Below are 22,118 nucleotides of genomic sequence, written 5' to 3'. Positions count from 1 at the left end.
AATTTGGAAAATAAAGTTGAGAAAAGTTACACATAGGAAAGTAAAGTGTTGTGTAGAGTTTTAATAAGTGCAATAGCGTATTGAATTAGAAAATGATCACTACAAAATTATTTTTACTGGTGTTTTTTCTCCTCAAATACAGCTGTTTTCATATTAGTTGCTGCTACACTCCTAGATCTTCATTTTACATGTCCTTCTTTCACTTCATTCACAGAGCAGACATCTCTTTTTACATAATTATGTACATTACAAACTAACATCGTGTGTTGGCAGATATGGATGACTTTTGTCTTGACCTGTTTTGAGTTGTATATTTGTTTTGTCCTCAAATGACCAGATGGTAGTAGTTTAAATCACACTAGTAGTTAGTAATAACCAAAACAGTGAGCTCAAAGAGATGAGATAATAATCATATATTTTGAAAGTTCATCTCTACAATTAATACCATTCATATGATAAATAGCTGCTGATACAAAACTATTGATTTATACGGCAGCTTTTACACAATTTTATCTATTTGTGGAACATTTTGGAAAGAGGGGGAACTCTTCATCAAGTCATTCTCATCTATCGAAGATGTGGTCAAAATATAATCATCCATCATCGTCACTTCCTTGATTCTCTTGGGTGGACACTTGTTGTGTTGTGTCATTACACGAGCAGACCTTTCAAGTGAATGTGAAACCCTTTACTTTTCACACATAGGATTATAAATCGATCGTGTATGTATAGGTTTAAATGACACCCCCTTTTCAGCGCTGCTGGAGACACTGAAAGGTGGCTGCCCTTTAGATCTCCACATCCTTTACCCAGATGAAAGCTATCTGATTTATTATAATCAAAAGTCTGCTAAATACCAAGGCCAGACCCCATGAACCCACCCTCACAAAAACAACCACACAAAGACACACACACACACACACACACACACACACACACACACACACACACACACACACACACACACACACACACACACACACACACACACACACACACACACACACACACACACACACACACACACACACACTCGACTATGTGGACTGCAGAACCAGGTTATCCTCCTCAGGACCAAAGGGAGGTGAAGGTAGCTGTGACTCAGGGGGAGTCATGGCAGTGGCAGCCAAAGGTTTTAGCATGTGGCCTAATTGCAGCCTCTCCTGCAGAGCATAATTAGCGTTCGCTAGCATGTCAATTCCTGTGGAGTTTCATTTATTAGAGATGATGATTGGCTGAGGGATAAAACGCAGGGGTGACACCCCCGCCTCCCTTCCCAGCAGGAGGGGGGCGCAGCCAGGAGTAAAGGGAGGATCTCACCTGCTGAAAGCCTCCCCTGCCTTGTATAATGACCCAATTAAGCCTGACTTATTTTTCCACATGTTACGCTGATCATCATTTGCCTCTTTTCACTAATTTATTTGGCAATCAGTCCCTGTTGTTTTGGGGTTGTTTTTTTTACATTTTTCACCCTGAACATCATTATTACGTTCCAAATTTTTGACATAAACTTTTTAACAATGTTTGGTATTGTTTGTTTTTTCTACTAAAACAAGACGAGTATCAGCTGGAATATCAGTCACTTTATTCGGCAATCATTTCCTATTATTTACTATGGTGTTTAAGAATAAATGATTGCGCATGTACATCTTCAATATAGAATTTGTTTTAGGCTGAGTGTAAAATGAGGCGCTGCTACTTACCTCTGACCTAAAGGTGAGCGGCCGACCTTTGACCTATTGAGGTCAATTAGGAGAAATGCATAACCTCTACAGAAGTTTGTAATCACTCCACCAATTATCCCCAGGTTTTGCTGAGGATTGTACAGTATGAGGCTCAAAACTTCAGGAAATGGTCTCACTCTGGGAACATGACAAAATGAAGCAACTCATATTTTCCAATGGTGGCGTTGTAGATTCCCAGAAACCCCTGATGTTCACAGGTACTGTTTCAACATGCTTGTTCTACAGTAACACTTAATCATCTCTGTATTTTATGTCAATAAAGCTAAAATTCCACTTCAACAATGAGTGCATAATTTTTGTGTTGGTGTTTACGGCCTGGTCACTACCCCGGGGACTGGTGGTGGTTTATATAGTAAAGTGTTGCTCTGATTGAGGTACTTGGCTGAGGCATTAAAAGGTCATCATAAAAATTTAATAAGAGGAAAATGTCACAGGGGTGGGGGGTTGGGGGGTAAGATGTAAGGTAAATATGGAAGGATTCCAAATCCTAAATTTTCCTCCTGCCTTCGTCTACCTCTTAAAACTGAGTTTATTTTGCCAAAATAAACACTGAACAGCAGTCACATTGAAAGTGTTGAGTTTTCATTTACGTGAAAATGTATTACTTTCTGTTTGCTTCAGTGTTCTTCACAGCTGGGTTGCTGTTACATCAGACAGACAAATCAATCACCAATCAGCTCAGGCATTGTTTCCTAATGTTGTTTATCCCTTTCAGATCAATGAACAGAGAATTCCTTATGAGACTCCCACAGAGGTAAGTCCACAGAAATGACACCACACTAAAGCTCTTTACGTCTAATTAGAACCCTTGACGATTCAAATGCAGATGAAACTATATTTAATGACTTGATGTCAACAGGAGACCATCCGTTGATGTCTGATCCATCTCATTAGGACTGTACTCTACATATGTGTGTGTGTGCGTGTGCGTGTGTGTGTGTGTGTGTGTGTGTGTGTGTGTTGTGTGTGTCTTTCATTGAAACTAATGATTGCTGAAATGGTGAGACACATTTAATTACACACAAACTGTGTTTTCAGAATTGCCTTTATTGTAAACACTGATAATCAATACACAATAAATGCAAATATTATCTGACAGATAGGAAACACAAACTTCTTCATCGTCACATAAAAAAAAAACTGCTGTTCCTCCAGGGTATACTTGAATACTTGATAGCACGCAAGTAAAAAATACATGTCAATGTCTAGAAACCGAGTAACAGTTTTCACATTTTCCCCCAGAGGACGTCTGGCAGAATGCCAGTTCTTTAAATTAATTGTGTTATTGTGTCCATATACAATAAAATGTGATTTACAATGTTTATCCACCAGTGGGTGAACTACACTAAAATATATGGAAATCTACTCCTCAATTTATGTCGGCATCCTAACTAAAAGCTTTTATTTGCAGCCACCAGGAGATTTCTTACACCAATTATAATATAATATGATTATAATAATATAATCCCTCAACATTAATACTAGATTGACAATAGCATGTGATGGTTACTATATATAAAGACAATAATGTTCCATTTAGAGTCCACATGCATAATAAACACACGTCTTACCTGTAAATACATCATAAACACAGCTGACAGAATACAGAGGAGGAGCCGTCCGTTCCACTGATAGTATTAAATACGTTTTACCAGATCAGCTGAAACGTATTCTTATTTGTCCTCCTCCTTGCCCTGGTGCTCCCACGGCACGGGGTCGTTCTCCTCTGTGTGCGATCCGGTCTCCCTCTCCTGCCAGAACTGCTCCACATCAGGCAAGACAATCCCGTCTTTGAGGCTCACCGTGTCCGCCTCTCTCCCTCCTCCTCCTCTTTGCTCCGGCTGGAACTTGGCCTCTCTGCTGGGGCCCTGACTGCAGCTTGACCGGTGTCTCCTCTCCCCCAGCGGCTGACCGGAAGTCTCCGGTCGAGGGCAAGGCGACTGGGGAGCCGTGGGGTTGTGGGGTCCGGGTTTTGCTTTCTGAGGAGGGAGTTTACGCAGGGTGAGCCGCCTCCACAGCCCCCTGTAGCCCTCTCTGAACTCCTCCGAAAGGGAGAGGACGATGATGGGGTTCACCAGGGACAGAGAGAAGGTGAGCAGCTGACCAGAGAGGGTTAGAAGAAGGGGTATAGAAGAGTCGAGGGGCCGGGCTCCTTCGTTTTGTTTCTCGGCTATGTGGTGCTCCCAAACCCACACCACCCACTGTGGAAGCCAGAGAATAACCATGGCCACCGTCAGGCTGAATAGCATCAAAGTGAGCTTCCTGGATCGGATCTGAGTTCGCAGGTTCTGAGTCTTACTGGAGCGACGCTGGCACTGGCCATAAGCCTTCCAGAAATATATCAGGGCAAAACTCAAAGGTGCACAGTAGACGCCTAGAGGGTACGCTTTGACATACACAGACATGAAATCCCTGGCATGAGGAGGAACCATCAGCACACACACCAACCCACGGAGGTCCCTCTGCAGCCGAGTGAAGAGCCATTGAGGGATGGTGACGGAGCAGGCAGACAGCCAGATGAAGAAGAGCACCACCAGGATGGAGCCCAGGTGGATGCTGACTTGCTTGGTGGGGTTGGACACGTAGCAGTAACACGCTTTGGCCATGACGGCCACAGTGAAGCTCTTGGCTGCCATACAGGACTGGAAGAACCAGTCAGCAGTCTTGCAGACAATCCATCCCAGATTCCAGCTAGCTTTGGAGTAGGAGGCAGCCCTGAAAGGCACCGTGAACGCCAACACCAGCCCATCGGCGAACATCAAGTTGAAGATAAGGGAGTTGATAAGTGATAGTTTGCCTCTGTGAGCGCTGGAGAACAGGATGACCATCGCAGTGAGATTACAAACCACACCCAAGATGCAGATGACTCCCAGAATAGCCGGCACCAGGACCCTCAGCTCACCAGAGTCAAGGTGTCTGAGTGAACCACGCTCACTGAATGACCACTTGTCTATGGAGCTGTTCACCACTGTGGCATTGCTACCACTGAATTTATCCATCTTTGTTTTTTAGAAGTCAAAGGTAGCCAGAAATAGGGAAAAAGTGTCTGGGTAAAAGATTCCCAAAAAAAACAACTCAAAATTGAGATTTTGTAGAAAGAGCAGCGAATCAATTGACAGTCAGTGATGACAGTGGAGCTCCTGTCTGTCCCTGGTTTATCCTGAGACTCAAGGATTCAGCCTCAGCAGATGGTTATAAAGATGCCATTTGATTGACAGCTGCTGTCCCCAGCTGCTAAAATGTACGTAGACAACAGTCTCAAAGGGCCAATTAGAAAATCTCTGCATAATGTGCACAGTAAGTCAGATGAATCTATTGGATTTTTAATTTGTGTAATTGTTTGTTGAATTAGTGGTCATTAAATGGAGGTTAGGGATTCTGATATGTATGTCTTGATGAGTGTTAGAAGGGATTTTATTAGCAACCATCATTTGCGTGATGGATTTCTGCTCTTTGTATGGTTAGTACTCATGCTATGATCAAAATAATGGAAATAACATGTATTGTGAAAGTGGGTATTCACTTCAACTCAGTTGTGTACAGTTGAAGGAAATGGTGTTTTCAGATTGGTTTGATGTTCACCAGATCAGCTGCTTCTTAAAGAGGTGTTCACCTCTGCACAAAGACTGAGGCAGGCGGATGCAGATCTGATGAAAAACCTTTTCATCTAACTTCTTTTATGACCTGGCTGACGGCCAGACTTCTATAATCCAGCTCCCAGCAACCAAGTGACATTTAAAGAGTTATTTTAAAATACAATTCAAATAGAAACAGTTTTGATGGCAATCTGGCTAGCACTGAAGGGAGTAAACCAGATTATGAAGCCTGTTGATATCATGGGGAAGAACGAAAAATAGAATATCCTGTTTTTTTTTAACCTGCTGTCATCAAACTGACTTTGATCGGACCTGGTTTAAACAGCAGAGCTGATGGATCTGACTGGTTCCTGCCGCTGCTACTGCAGGTTGCTATGCACATCTTACTGCATAGCTTTAGCTGTCATGTGTCATCAGCACAATCCAACACTACAACATGAAAACAACTATGTGTGATTTGGTAGGAACTCTCAAGACCCTCCAGATCTCCGCAGATGGTACTTATTGATTGCTGAGCAGATTTGGCATTGTGAAAGTAAATAGTAATTTTTAACAAGACAAAATACCTGGACTTCACAAAGTAGAGACGAATGTTATCCATATTTGGCTCCACATCCAGCTGTGAAATGACATTCTCATAGTTAGTTTTATGAAAACGAAATGATGTTCAATAATAATCAGTGAACATTCGCGTGTCTGTTTGAGACGTGGGTTGATCCGTTGCTCCTAAGATTCAAAATGTTGAGTGGAGGCTAAAATAGAGGCTGACAGCCCACCCGAACATATGAATGTAAGCTGTAATATCTGATTTTTAAGTTAAGAACTTTGTGCTTCCATGTTTAAGCAATTGTTAAGTTCAGCCATCAAAAACATTTATTTAGTTCTCCTTCTAGGATGTTGTACAGTAAATGAAAGGGATGAAAGATTAATTTCATTATTTACTCATGTTTTCGTTCAATAAAAATGTAAATGGATTTCTTGGGTCTGGCAGAAAACACGTTTCTGTGTTTGTCTGGTCTCTGGATGATCGGACCTCAGCGGGGGAGGATGGTTGACTTACTGGAATCTCCTGCAATTTTAATTGAATACTTCTGCAGTAGACCATTAAAGTGAACCCCCCACATGCACACATGAAGAGAGAGAGGCTGAAGGAGAAGTACCTGCAACCCACAGAAGTACCTGTAATCCAGTTTCCAAAACCAATTTAATGATACTGTATAACTGCGAGGATTCAGGCGTCTCTCTCGGTGAAAACACTAACATAAACATAACATAAATGTCTTACAGAAATGTGGCTATGATGGCAACATATTCCTCCAATTACACTGTTGTTTTTTACATTTACATTTTTATTTTAATCAGAAAATTCAGCCAAACTGGCTCCTTACATTTCTTTCCAGCCACATTTCCACTGCATGTATTTGAGTCCTCTTTTTCCACAAGAGGGAGCCGTTACACCACAATTCACAATGTGGAGGTACGCTCTATGACATCACAGTGGTCCTATATAATGTTCTTCACCAGACCAGGTGGTGTCTGGTATGTATGTTCTCCTCATGTCTGTGTGGGTTCTCTCAGGGTTCTCCAGCTTCCTCTCACCTCCAAAAGCACACACTTCATGTGAACTGATCGGTTCCATATTGTCCGTAGGTATGAGTGTCTTAAAATCAGTCATAAATTACCCAATATCTCCTTGTTTGCAGCATTAATCTTGGCTGTATTGTTTCCGACCGTCGTCCACAAAATTAAAAGTTCCTGAGGGAGAAAAACATCACCCAGCACTACAATGTGTGGCACCTCGCAAAAGGTATTTCCCCCCATTATCGTGTGTACCCACATCCTGTAAGACCTACATAGTAGATGGTATCACAAGTGCATTATGCGGAAAGCACATGAGAGTGACATGAAAGAAACTTTGTGTCCTTACAGTAACATTGTAAAGCTACAAACCAGTTAGTATCACACTTTGAAACTGATCATGAAATGCTGCAGCTGGCTGATCAATCTATATTATTTGTCTATATGAACTTAGGTATTGCAAAGAAATTGGACAAGATCAGTAGAAAGAAAGTGTGTCAAGTACAGAAGTGGATGAGAAGCATAAACCGTCAATTATACTGGACTGCAGCTACTTCATCCACTGGGCCAGAAAGACATGCTAAATGGGCATCAATCCTCAACCATGTGTAGGACGTCCACTCACACAATGACCCTCTTTACCTGCGTGAGCTCCCCCACAAAAAGGATGAAGACCAGTGGCTCAAAGCAGGTGCTGTACTAACAGGCTACAACATACTTCATAGTATTTCCTCAGTTTTAAATAGTGATCACACATTTTGTGTAAAAGATAGCCACTGTACACCTACTAACGTGACATTTTTCATTCATTCATTCATCTTGTTCCACTTTGCAGGTCTCGGGGGTTGCTGGAGTCAATCACAGTGGATGACGGCTCTATTGTACTGTGTATTACAATTGTTTCTAAGTTTGGTTGCTTGATAGACTGGCTCTGTATTTTCATTACTGCTATTGTCCTATTATTGATTTTGGGTGCATTTTTTATGTAAATAAATGCTTGTATGTGTCTACAGAAATGGCTCCTTGTAGCTAGCATTAGATACATCATTGTAAGTATGAGAATCACAATGGGTCTTTACCGTCACTTATAGAAAGAGGAGAGGAGAGTAGAAAAAGGTTACAGGAGCAGGAAACACAACATAGGAACACACAAAGTGACATTCGGACACATTAATATTCTGAAACGTACTTCTGCAGCAGCAGAGTCGGTGTCTCTTCAGAGGCCTCTACCTATGGGTCCAATTCTCTGTCCAACTGATACGGCTGGATTATAGCACCTCAGCATTTCACAGTCATGCATCCACCATGAGACATTAGCCCTGCTACTGTTAGCCACGGTGTTGACAGATGGAGCTCATCAGCATTTAATGGTGCAGCCCAGAAAAACAGCCTGTTCTCAGTGGAGCTCATTTGAGCTACTTTCAGACCACTGAAATCAGGACCACCAGTCAGTTGGGGCAATACGTTTCAAATGCAGTGCAGTTGGACATCTGGCAGCAGTGTGAAATTAATTAAAAGGAGTATAATATGGGTCATTTAAGAACAGGAAGAGATGCAGGTGGATCCATAACATAAGATTTGACCTTCACAAGAGACACTTTGTGATGAAGCTGAGCCGCTTTTGCAGAAGCTTGTGCTCTAGTTTACATTACAAGTGATTCAACAGCTCACACAGAGGAGGTCAAACAATGCAGGCTTTGAACTTGCACATCTTTATTGTTTTTTATTCAAAGAAAGTCCAGTAAACATAAAGACTGCATGGTAATTAAATGCATTTCAATACATTCTGAGCTATAAAAGTTTTTTGTTTTTTTCAATTAGTGTCACAAATGAGGTGGTATAGAAGACATTACCATTTAAAGGAAAACCACTTAATGATTCCCTGATTTCATTTCCATAGACCTTTGAATAATTTCCTTTGCTGGAGATGATCTAAAAACAACTTTGAGAAAAGAGAGGAGTGCCGTGTGCTTCACCTCGGCTTCTCTTCAACAACAGGAGGAACATGGATGGGAACTGCAGCAAACTCAAATCAAGCAACCAAGAAATTTCCTTGCACAGTGCATCCAATGATCTGTGGATGTTCAAACATGTCGACATGAGCAGCCCGTGGCTCTGATAGAAGAATGTCAAGAAATTTAAGACTGATCACTTGACATGTAAACATTTTCCACTTCGACCATCTGCAGATCATTTTCAGTACAATACAAATAAGATGAATTGTAGTGAGAAGTCTAAAATTAGTTTTAGCAATAATAATAATTATAATAATTATTATTATTATTATAGTTTGACTCTCTGTCGTATCTTTTGCTGACTGATGACATCAGAATGACTTCAATGTGATGACAACAACAGTTACTCATGCATATCCCAGCATCCTCCTCCCTTCAACTCACAATCATGGAGCTGGTGCTGAAATGTCATTTGGAACTTAATGCTTTGAGAACTTTTACTACATGGGACCTCAGTGAAAGTCTGTTTTTGTTCTTGTTTTTAGAGAAAGATGAGAAAAACAAAACAAAAAGAAAAATTCCTAAGTCAACATTTTATTAGAAACATTCACACTCCTGCCTCGTACTCAGACCCCCCGCCCCCGCCCTCCCCCCATCCCACTACATCAAGCCCACACAGACAAAAGAAGGCACCACAGCTTCTAAACAGACTCATTGACCGAGAGAAGGACCCAACAAAAACAAAAAATAACAGCATTAAATAAAACCACCGACACCGCCATGAAGGCCTTCATTCACATTACAAACTAGAGCAGTCTCCACATGTAGACGCAGAATTGTTGCTCGAAAGACAAACATCTCAGTTCCTGGGGTCAAAGATCAGAAGAGTCTTCATCTCGAATGAGCTCTGCGGTGGGTTGCACTCTGACGGTTTGCCTCAGCTCCGAGGCCGCAGGTTTGGTGACATGCACGGTAGCACAAGCAGATTGAAAGACAGGGGGCGCTGTTGCTACATAACGACGAGTCACAGTCACGTCTAGGTTTGTCTGTGTGCTCTACTTGATGTTCAGCGCATCCTTTCTTCACAGTCCAGAAGGCTGCTACATTACAGCAATTCTCTTGTTGCATAAATGCACAGAGGTCACTTTTCCAAGTGTCTGCATGGCTAAATAAATTAAATAAGAAGTCAAATTGAAGAATGAAAGTCAATTCTTCGGTTTAGAGGAGCGTGTTTCCTCAGGTGGTATCCATCCCCAGTTCCCCTAACTGACATTGGATACTCATCACTGCGTCAGCAGTACATTAAAATTGGAGACCGGCGGCAGCAGGATAGAGGGAAAGGAGGAGATGGATGTTGATGAGAGCTCCATCTCTCTTCTTCTCCAACCTTGCCCCTAATGCTTTTGGGGTCAGGGGTCAGCAAGGGGCAGAGTGCCCTTTAGTTGACCTTGTCTTGGAAGATGTAGAGGTTGTTGGTGGCGGCGACAGCGATGATGTTCTCCTGCGGGTGCCACGTAGTGTGGAGGATCTTCTTGCTGAAGTCTAGGCTGTCCACACTGATCTCGTCCTTACGGCGCTTCCCTCCTACGCACACCTGGAAGACAGAAGCGTAGAGAAGCGCTGCATATGAAACCGAAATTAAAATGTCACACACTTTTTTTTTCCTTGCTTCAACGTATCATTATGACTTCATACATGTGCCCGATGTAACAGCTGTGAACAAAGACGCCATCTGTGTTTGGTTCTTTTCCTTGTAAATCCTTCTTTCCTACTGTATGTCATACTCCTTGTCAAACAGGGCTGCGATTTTAGATTTAAAATGGTAAATTTAACCTTCCATAACCATTAGAAACCTTGCTATGACCGGCGCCATACCTTGCGAGGCTTGAGAATGGCTCTGGGTTTGCTGTTCTCACGGGAAGCTTCCAGCGTGACGTCACGTTTAGTGTTGCGGTCAAACATTCGGAAGAAATTGTTATAAGAGCCGGTCATTATGACGCTATGGGGAGGAACAGAGGGCAGCAAAAGATTATTGAGGAAAGGCGCTGAATGGTTTAGGAGACGGGCGGTTGGATAAGATGTAAGTCCTACCTGTCTGATCCGTTCCAGACGCACTCAAACTTGTCAAAGATGCAGTCGTTCTCATAGAGGGAACAGAGTTTGCCTCGTAAATAGTCGTGAACCTGGAAAACAATATAAAGAATAAGATCTGAACCAGTTGTGGATTACGGTGACATTACACATACTACCACAAGCTGCATTGCCATATGTTCCTTCAGTAATCCCTCCAGACCTGGTGACCTACACTAAGATTCAAGGCAGCAGGTGGAGGCAGAGCTGGAATTGGACGGAGAATCCTTTGAGTCCAGCTGAATGCCTTATCAATCATGGCTGCCCTAAGAAGGCTGCACTGATCACAGACTGTCGATCTGATCCTGGTGACCGTGGAGTAGGAGGGTTAGCACCTCGGGTTGCATTAGTGCTGCACTATCTGTCTTTTTAACGGACAGCTGGTTCAATAAGGCCCTCCCCGGGGGTCATTGGTGAAGATGACACGGTTACAGATTGACAGCGTGACAGTAGAACAGGATTATATTTAGTGATTAGTCTGAAATCAATAATTTGATTTAATCGCAGCCTTGATGTTATCGGTTATCTTCAGCAGCTGAGAATTTTCTTTGGTGCCGTCAAACTGTCCAACAGACACGTGAAAGCTCACCTGGTACGTCTCCAGCGGTTTGTTCTCCATCTGCAGGTCCCACACTTTGACGGTGAGGTAGTCCCTTGTCATCAGATAACGTCCATTGTGGCTGAACTTTACGTCAGAGATGGATGAGATGATTTCAGAGAAGAAGGAACGAGTGGAGGGATCCTCTGGCTCCTCAAAGTCTGTGAATATAAACACAAAGGAATGAGACGCACAGTCCTCTTCTGATCACATTTAGAGTCCTCCTTTCATTCACACTGAGAAAACACTGCAGGTTTGGTTTGAGGTTGCTCGTCAGCCATAACAATGTCTGGATGTTTGCTTCAGCAGCTGCATTTCCTCACAGTGATATTTCTCTGTGTGTTTTGGGAGGCAGTCGAGGGTCAGCATGCTGTGCAAATATTGGTTATGATTCATATTGATCTTGGCAGCTGCTGATCTGTGTACAGGCCAACACGCTGGGGATAAAAGCCAGGCATTCCATCGTTAACTGTCATGATATTGTTCCTCCTCCTTTTTCCTCCCACCCTTCCTTCCTGCTCTCCATCTTTCCAAATATGCCCCAACTGCCTCCGCCCCCCCCCCTCCCCTCCCAGTCTTCCTTATCCCAATCCCCTCTCCTCCCTCTTTCTCGGATGAGGCCAGGAGAATAACACGGTGATGTGCCAACGGGGAGTCTACCGAGGGATACGGTGTGGGAGATGAAAAAATGGAGGGATAAGGGAGGGATAAGAAAAACAAATCAATGTCAAAGTGCTGGGCCCATTTGAGCCCGGCTGGATTTTGTGTGTGTGACGATGAATGAGCGCGCATGTATGAGTGTGTGCACAATGTGTGCATGTATATATGCATGTGTGTGTCTCTGGCCTGGATGCGAGCATATAATAGGGTCCCTGGAGAATTACATGGGGGGGGGGGCTGTTTGGTCCCCCCCCCACTCCATCCTAGAACACAGTGCTTACATCTCCTTTCATTCCATACATCCATCCATCCATCCATCCATCCATCCATACATACATACATACATACATACATCCATCCAGCTACATATTAATGACTTATACCGGAAGCCTCACAGATTTATAGGAAGCACGTTTTTTTAATTTTAGTTTAGTTTAGTTGTTATTGAGGTTTTATGGTGGGTTTTTTTTGCGTCTTTATTTAAATTATTTAAAATATTAAATAAATAAAATAATAATTTCAATAATTTCAATGAAAGCATTAACCATTTAAAGTCAATTGAACGTGTGTGTGTTTGTGTGTGTGTGTGTGTGTGTGTGTGTGTGTGTGTACATGTGGATGTATAGGCGGGAGGGCATTATACATCGCTCTTAGCCTTCAGTGTTCATCCAGTAAGAAAGTAGGTCGGTATTAACAGACATGTCCTGAGGCTAACAATAGCACCTGCTGGCTCTGTAAGTGTGTGTGTGTGTGTGTGTGTGTGTGTGTGTGTGTGTGTGTATGTGTATGTACCTGTCAGACAATAGCACTTACATGTCAATACGAATCAATCAGGGTGCAGCTATGATTACTACGATTTGCAATTTAGTCCAAACCTAAACATTTTTGTCTCCTTCAGCACACGTGAAACTCAACAGGCGCGCTACTGAACGGACCGTGAACACGTCAATACGTCTGAGGAAATGACTGACATTATTGAACAACAAGGTGAATCCATGAGGGACTATGTTGATTGCTCTGGAGTGATTGATTTTCCAGCCAAAATGCCAATGTATTCATTATTCATTGGGCCAAGTGTATGCATTCGCTGCGTTGAGCTTCAGAAAGAACAGCCTTTGTTTGAAACACACGGGTGAATTATTGAAGACTTATCAATCCCGACATACTGAGAAGCGACAGGCTGTGTGTCGTGTTCTGATGTCTTGTATTTACACACTCAGACGAACCTACAGCTGTTGTCACCACGACAGTATTTTCTTGTTTAGATTATTAAGTTTTGAATTACAAGGCACTACTCAGCTTCATGGAGAACACCGAGGTTGTGTTGTGTGTGGGCAAGAAAAGATGTTCACATTCTACAAATACATAATTAAACACAATGCATTTAGTAAGACTATTTATAATATTTTATGTCTAAAAAGACTACATATTTAATAACTTAATAATATGCTGCACATATAATAACTTCATTTGACTGTTTTAAGGGGAAATGTATCATTCATCTAAATAAAATAAGAATTTAAATAAAAGTATTAACCTTTTAAAGTCAATTGAACATTTTATAACAGTAATTCTGCCAAAGTCATTTTCCTACAGAACTTTGGTCAAGATGAGGCTTGGAAGTAACATCAAAAGTTGTTAATTACGGAAATAATATTAATTATATATTAATTTTAACATTCTACAAATATTCATGCAAATTATTTAATTTTATGGTATTTTTGGATGCTGGTTAAAAGGAGGCAGCGGAATCTTTCATATTAACTGATAAGACATTACTGTACATGGAAGGAGCAAACTCTAAAGATGAGCATTGTCTTCTTTCTTCATTGGTTTCCCATGATGCTCTCTGGTCCTGCTGGTACTCACATTTGCAGTGTTTGTCACAGAGTGCAGCCTGTCTCATATCACACAGCCGTATCGAACCCTTGCTGCTACTGTAAGCGAAGGTGTGACACTGCTGGGGATGGAACTCTGCTGAGGTGATCACCTCTGTCAACTCCTCCATGTTGGTTGGCTTGATGTCAACAATGTCTGAGAGATGGGCGCTAAGGTACAACTACACCATTCAGATATTGAAAAGAACATCTGAAACAGTAAGGGACAAATAATATTAGTTTAAGCAGCTAATGTGACACCTGGTCCCTTAAAAAAGCTTTGAATAACAGGAACAGCAGGAGGAAAAGGATACTGAAGCTGCGGTCGGTGATCTCCAGGTTCCACAGGTTCACCCTGAGGTCATCAGTGGAGATGAACGTCTGAAGGTCGGAGTTGACAGAGATGGAGTTGATGTGGTAGGTGTGGGCATTGCTGAACACTCGTCTAGCTGTAGCCTCGACCATCAGGTCCATCGGCTGCAGCACAGGCACCTATAGGTGAAAAGAAGCCATTCATGGAGGGGTAAAGGAAAAACATGGAAGAAAAATACGGAAGGAAAAAATTTCATCTCGGAAGCTTTGATCTGTTTCATTATCCTGATTCAATATGTTCTGTGCACTTTGATGCTGATGTCCTAGAGGCCCTTTTAGATATTTATTTGTGCATGTGTATGTGCATTTCTCTATCTGTGTATGTGTGATGACTCCAGGGATTCATCTGACATTTACTCCATAAATCTTAATGAAACAGATACAGTGACTGTGGGGCTCCGGGGCTGTTTGATGAGCCGGTTCAATCAGACTGGGGATGCTGCATGGATACTCAGTGATTACACCTCCCCATCTTTCTCCCTATCTCATGGAAACAAATGCTAGAGAAAGTATTCCTACTGTCTTTGTGTGTGGGAGAGAAGAGAGACAGAAAACAGAGAGGAAAGGAAGCGGAAAGACACGTTGACCGAGGGCAGCTAGACAAAGCTGAGGAATGATAACCCAAGCTCACACATCACAAACACGCACACATATACACACACACGCATGCACGCACGCACACACACACACACACACACACACACACACACACACAGTTGCACCATGCAGCTTGGGCTTCAAAGACACCCAAAACCAGCCTCCATGCAGACCCCCGTTGGCCAGATAAAATCCAGACAAAGAGAGAAGGGAGGGGAGGGAGAGAGGAGAACAAATCGACTGCTTCTTCTCTTTTTCTCTTGTCTGTTGTTGGCACAGACAGAGAGACATGGCAGCTCAGCAGGCTGCTGTATCTCCACGGGTGTCACTTCATTTCCATGTCTTTCACTGACCGTCCAGTGAGACATGGTCCGCATTAACCCATAACCTCCAAACCTGACACTTTCAATGTTCAGCATGCTTCAAATGACCTGAGACACTATCTTGAATTGTCATATTTCAGCTTTTAAAAAAGTAGAAAAATTAGATTAGATTAGATTAGATTAGATTAGATTAGATTAGACTCAACTTTATTGTCATTACACATGTACAAGTACAATGTAACGAAATGCAGTTTAGCATCTAACCAGAAGTGCAATTAGTTTAAAGTACAATTACAAGATAAACAGATTGTCACGTGTGATATACAGTATATATATACACATGTGTGGTGCTATGAACAAACTATACAATAATATACTGTACATAAAACGGTATACAATATATGTGCATTAAAGTGTTTTCATATAGTCACAATCTTCATCCTTTTTTCATTTTTTTTTTGTATAAAGCATTAAAAGGCCTAATGTAGTGTGAGATACTGAAAGATACTAAAAATAATATGACATAGAATATTTTTATACTGTTTTTGGCTACATTTTTGGACATATTTTCAAAGCTCTTCCCTTTCCTTTTCTAATTTCTCCCTGTGTTACAGCCTCTAAACAGGATTGCCTCAGTCCCTCCCTGTCCTCCAGGTTGCTATGATCCCCTGGCCATCCAGACAAAGGGGACAGACACGCTGAACATAGCACTAATCTGCTATGGCAGAAGCACACACACACACACACACACACACACACACACACACACACACACACACACACACACACACACACACACACACACACACACACACACACACACACACACACACACTGTTAAATTGGCTGGCTGTTTTGAGAGAAAATTTAAGAGGTAGTGAAGAGATGAGACTGACAGAGACGCTGATCCCTTCATGGTCTTCATATCGATCACTTCTGCTGGTATAAGAAGACCCTCTGAATTACCCAGTGATTGAGTGTATGATGGTGTCATTTAATAGTAATGAAAGTGAAATATATTCAGCTGATATATTAACAGGGAAAACTATGTCAATACTTGTGTTGGTATTAGTACGCATAAGAAGGTTAGAGGATTATAGGGTATAAAAGCAAGATGGCTGAATGCTAAATTCTGATTTAATCAGCTTAACTGAACCCTGCATCAGACTGGTCATTGTGCAAACTGTGGATAGATTTATATTTATTTATTGGAGGAAAGGTTTGGAGATTTCACACAAGGGCATACACTATCTAACACATTTGCTTCAGTTTCAGTGTTATAGTGTACATCAGTTCATGATACACTATCATGACTTCATTGGCAGTCATTACAGCTGATGTCATCTGTAGCAACGGTGTTTTTATCTGCTGGGACTTGAAAGAATGTCTGCAATGAAAACACAAACCTACTAAAAGAGACAGGTCTGTTCAAATACAGACATCTTTCAGTTTTCCTTCACATGATGTTGTCATGGTCATTTTCCTTCACTGCTGACTTACAATATAGGAATATAGGGTTTGGATTATTCTGAATCCTGCAATGAAATATCTTTTTTTGACAGCCATCATATCTAAATTCTAATCTTTCTCAATTTTGAGAGGCCAAATCAACTCCCACCTGAGGTCCTCAGCCCGAACACCATGACCTTAAGTCCATTTTGCTTTATTTACAATACAATAGGAGAGAAGACCCCCCTAACAAATAATTCTATTTTCATTTTCTTCATTTTATTCCCTGACTCCATTTTGGTGGGTGTGACCCTTCATGGTTTTCCTGTGACCTCTTACCCGTAGAGACGTGATGGTGGATGGGTTTCTGATTCGTCCTTCCTCATCCTTCAGGTTGTAGCCCTCTGGACGCTTGTCTCTCTCACTAATTTTCCAAAGCTTCACTGTCTTGTCTAGAATGGATTCATAACACAAACACACACACACACACACACACACACACACACACACGCAGACAAACACAAAATACAGTTAGATACACCACAGTGAATCTCAGATAGAAGATGGATGCAGGGGGTTGGGCAGCCAATCTGGCACGTAGCTGGGAAGGAGCCAGCGGGAATGATGAACGGCAGCTTCAGTGGAGATTTTGATCTCACTGATTTCAATCTACAAGTTGACGACATTTCCCAGCTGCAATATATACGTCTCCTGAAAAAAAAAAAAAACCCATCTGGGCACTTTTCAATTTTGCGTGACACAAACACCAGTTACATCTCATCTTTTTCGATCTGGTGAAGGGAATGGAAGCAGCAGTCAGGTTGCTGCCTGTTTTTTTTTCCTTTCATTTCCGCTGTGAATATTGGTGTCGGAGCAGCGAGGCCATCACCACAGGACCCTCCGCCATCTGCTCCAGCCAGCGTCTGCAGCAACCAGGCATATCGCTCACAATCTGCAAGACGTCTCTCCACTGATGTGTGTGCGTATGAGTGTCTGTTTACACGGATGTTGTGTGGTGGCACACATTTTGATATATGTGTGTGTGTATATGTGTGTGTGTGTGTGTGTCCCTGCTGTGGCAGCCATGCGTGAAGTTCTCAATCTGAAACGTGTCTGCTGGTGGCACTGGCTCAGCCAAGTGAAACACCCATACGCTCACACGGCGCGTCGAGGAGACAGTTTAATGTCATATTAATAACACCTCCTTCTCCATCAGCTGTACATCTACCCAACCTGTAAGGTGAGGAATGAATCACGTCTTTAGCTGACAGTGTTATCCACAAACAACAACCCCACGCCCACTTTTAAACACATTGTCATGACAGCTTAAAGGTTGATTGGACTGCTTTATCGCATCAGCAGTCATGTGGTTATCAGAGCTAACGGACTGACCGTTGGTGGAGAGCAGGAAGTAGGCAGCATTCTGCTGGGGAAGCCATTTGATCTTGTTGATCTTCTCCTCGATCTCCAAACTCTTCAGGTAGTCAAACTCTGGCTCATGGCTCTGGAATGTGCTGTAAACGTTGTACTCCCCTCTACGCTGGGGCTGGCTCTTACTCTGTACGCAGAGGGGAACAGTTCAAGTTCAGAGGCTAAGATAATAAAGAAATCCAAACTATAATGATCCCATGGCTTTTCATGAAAAAAAAAATTAAATATATATATATATATATATATATATATATATATATATATATATATATATATATATATACACAGTATATACATAGTACAATATAGCATCAGCATAATGCTTTGTGATTTTATTTACTGGTACTCAGTCTGGGACAGACGTAACAGTTCATCAAAAATATGACATGTTTTTGTTTGTCAGTTATTTTGTATTATATATATATATATATATATATATATATATATATATATATATATATATATATATATATATATATATATATATATATATATATATATATATATATATATATATATATATAAAAAAAAAGAAGTCCCTCTCACCCTTGTGGGGTGGTATTTGTGTGTCATCCTCAAGCTCGGGTCCTCTACCAGAGGCCTGGGAGTCTGAGGGTTCTGCGCAGTATTTTAGCTGTTCCTAGGACTGCGCTCTTCTGGACTGATATATATATATATATATATATATATATATATATATATATATATATATATATATATATATATATATATATATATATATATATATATATATCTAGTAGATACGTAAGGTGGATATTTGAGTTACTATTCAAAAACTGTTTAGTGAAATCCTGAACAACATAAAATTAAATCTTCAAGCTAGTTTTACTTATGAAACCTCTGTAAGCACAGAGTGGCTACAGCTGATGCTGCTTAACGTCAGTGGATGTTTTGCTCTCCCCATCTCATAAATGTTGAGCTGAATGAAACCCCCAAATAGAAAAAAAAAAATCATTAAAAAATAAAATTAATAATGAATTTCTGTAGAGAACACACAAATTAACAAAACAGCTCATGACAGGATAAAGTGTTTAGAGGACTGTATGTTGGAGAAGAGAGAAAGAGAGAGTGTCTGTATCAGAGGTCTGCTGTAGATGCATGCATGTGTCTCAGATGATGTTGTGTCACATGATACCGGCCACAGCTCATCCGGTGACTTTACATCGGAGCAATGACCTTCCAAATCTCATTCTCCAATTTGAGCACCTCAGATTTTTTCTTTAAGCCGCACCACGGCCCAGCATCAACACAACTGATATAAAATACAGTGTTGGAGATCCTCTCCAGTGATTGCTTGAGGCTAACAGGGTTAGCTACAAAAGACCCAGACCGACTCAAGAAAACGGAAAGACTCTAAAAGGATTTCAGAGAAAGACATCACTGCAATGAACAAGACTGTAGTTTGATCTGAGAAGGATTTGACGGGGACATGTTCAGAGACTATTTAAGAGGTTCCTGACACCTGATAACTGGTGCAAAGGTGACCCCATCATCATCATCCTCTTTATCTACTAAAGTATGGAAGATGTCAATATTTAACTTTTTTTTTCTGATAAAAAGAATAATAATTATGAGTTATGAATTATCAGTTACTAAACTACAGTAGATTAACCACAGCAAATAGTGTAATATTGTTCTTTGTAAGTAAAGTAAGTCACAATGATAATCTTGTGATTACAAAGTCCAGGGGTACGTTGTCATGGTAAATGAGCAGTCACATGATCGTGAGACTATTGCTTTTAGAGTAATGATGGTTTAACTGAAGCGGGGGCTTCTGCTCTCTCAGTATTGTCTAGTTTTTAATTTTGATTTTGTTTGGTGAGTCTGACAGTTTTAGAGGATATCAAATAATCAATCAATCAATCAAGTTTTATTTATAAAGTGCTTTATCATGGCAACACACATTTCAAAGCGCTTTAACAGACAGAAAAACCCACTGGAACCATCCAGAGTAAGCATCAGCAACAGTGACAGGGAAAAACTCCCTTATTGAGGAAGAAACTCTGGGCAGGGCCCAGACTCTTTTGGGCGGCTATCCGCCTTGACCGGTTGGGTGGAAAACAAATAAAATGAAGATAAGGACAGTGTAAGAGAAAGAGAGAGAGAGCAGCAGATGAGCCAGAGTCAGTGTCTTTATGGTTATAGTTAGAAGATTTGATGCAGGCACTGAAGTGGGGACATGAAAGTCAGTGGTGTAATGCTTATTGATGGTTAGATCTAAATACTGCTACCTCACATTTCATATGGTTTTCTTATCTTGAATTTCATAATTGAAATATAGGTTGTAGTCATAAATAACAAAATAATTTAATTTGGATCTGCATGCTTTGCCACCATATTATGGAGTTGAAACTTTTTGTATCTATAATGCCTGAAGATAATTAATATTAAAAGCATAATGAGGAAGAGATGGGTTGAATGAAATATTGGTGAGTTTTGAAATGAAATCAATACAGGAAATGTGTTAAGAGCTAGACACAGTGATTTTAACAGGGCAAACAGGAGCAGATTTGAACAAGGCTCAAGTTATTCTGCCTTAACATTCTGTCTTAAATACAAGTCTGATTCATACAAAGGACTAACACCCAGAAAAAATCACCTTGATCACATGGAAATATATAAATATCAAGACCTATTAAAAATTAAAAATTGAAAAAAAATTTTTTTTTTTAGTTTTTGGTTATTATGGCTGTAGCACAGCCTTTTTCTTTCCAGTATATAACCCTTTTTTTTAACATACACCTGTACCTAAAAGCAAACAATCCATACTCCATGTTTCAAACCCTTTCAGCAGAAAGACTGCATAATTACTGTTGAATGGTTGGCATTTCCTACCTCCTGCTCCCTCTGGAAGACGACTACTCTGCCTCCTTTGTCCCCGGTGGCCAACAGCTCCCCCGATGAGTTGAACTCAACCGTTGAGATAATGTCAGCTGCAACACAGGAAGCAGAGCATGGAAGGAAAGAAAATGTCATATTGGATGTGAGCATAGCTGTCAAGGTACAATATCAGACAGAGAAAAAAAATATATTTTAGCAAACTCTGGTAGAATGAACCTAAAACACAGTTTTCTAAATGTGGGGTCAGAAAGACCTCTACGGAGAACATTCTTCTTTTTTTTGTTAGTATTATTATTAGCATGGTTACTACATCCGTGAGGGCTATTATGTTTCATCTGTGCCTACTGGTTTGATTGTTGGTTTTGCTGAGAGATTTTTAGGAAAATGGGTAGAAAAGTTAGTGTATGAGAAGGAAAACCCCAGTAAGCTCTGGAGCTGATCCACATTTTGTTTTTCTCTTGCTTTAACAGAACCCTGAGGGCAGCTGATTGATGGCACACATATTCCTGGACATTGGCTCAGGGTTACGTTTAATTTAAACAGGACTGTTGTGCCTTTGCGGAAGCATCAGCTCTACGGAGCGGCGTTCTAGTTCAACATGTGGGTGTCTGCCTGGAGACACAGGGACAGAGACGAGGGGCACCGAACATGTTGAAAACCAGAAATGTGTTGAGTCTCATTAAAATGCAAAGGAACGACTTAAAGTAAGACTGTCAATGAAATAATCTTTATTTATAAAATCAATAATTAATACCAAGTACTATTATTGCTATTATTATTACTGCTGTTGTTGTTGTTTTTGTTGTCATTGTCACTGTTGGCAGTAGTAGTGGTGGTAGTAGAAGTAGTAGTAATGCAGTAGTAATATTATCATCATTATTATTATTATTATTAGTAGTAGTAGTAGTAGTAGTACATTAATAGCAGTAGTAGTAGTAATAGTGG

General features: G+C 41.0%; 2 protein-coding genes across 3 annotated transcripts in view; both read right to left on the bottom strand.

The window, feature by feature from the left end:
• Positions 1-3,418: 3,418 nt before the first annotated feature.
• gpr151 (G protein-coupled receptor 151) lies at positions 3,419-4,744 on the bottom strand. The gene has a single exon (XM_068325899.1). The coding sequence runs from the start codon at positions 4,742-4,744 to the stop codon at positions 3,419-3,421; it is 1,326 nt and encodes a 441-aa protein (XP_068182000.1).
• A 3,841-nt stretch (positions 4,745-8,585) lies between these two features.
• ppp2r2ba (protein phosphatase 2, regulatory subunit B, beta a) overlaps positions 8,586-22,118 on the bottom strand; it is a 42,894-nt gene continuing 29,361 nt past the window's right edge. For both annotated transcript variants that reach the window (XM_068326273.1, XM_068326274.1), the window contains 9 exons: positions 21,168-21,265; positions 18,273-18,438; positions 17,220-17,332; positions 14,454-14,631; positions 14,132-14,296; positions 11,594-11,763; positions 10,966-11,057; positions 10,750-10,873; positions 8,586-10,468 (listed from right to left, as the gene is read on the bottom strand). In XM_068326273.1, the coding sequence (XP_068182374.1) occupies positions 10,313-10,468; positions 10,750-10,873; positions 10,966-11,057; positions 11,594-11,763; positions 14,132-14,296; positions 14,454-14,631; positions 17,220-17,332; positions 18,273-18,438; positions 21,168-21,265 (1,262 nt within the window). In that variant the 3' untranslated portion in view covers positions 8,586-10,312. The remainder of the gene's footprint in view (positions 10,469-10,749; positions 10,874-10,965; positions 11,058-11,593; positions 11,764-14,131; positions 14,297-14,453; positions 14,632-17,219; positions 17,333-18,272; positions 18,439-21,167; positions 21,266-22,118) is intronic.

Source organism: Antennarius striatus, chromosome 10, assembly GCF_040054535.1.
Source record: "Antennarius striatus isolate MH-2024 chromosome 10, ASM4005453v1, whole genome shotgun sequence".
Taxonomy (NCBI): domain Eukaryota; kingdom Metazoa; phylum Chordata; class Actinopteri; order Lophiiformes; family Antennariidae; genus Antennarius; species Antennarius striatus.
The sequence above is the reverse complement of the archived record's forward strand: the minus strand, read 5'-3'. Positions and strand labels throughout refer to the sequence as shown.

Coding starts and splice junctions, on each gene's coding strand:
- gpr151 (XM_068325899.1), bottom strand. CDS start 4,744: ATGGATAAATTCAGTGGTAGCAATGCCACAGTGGTGAACAGCTCCATA.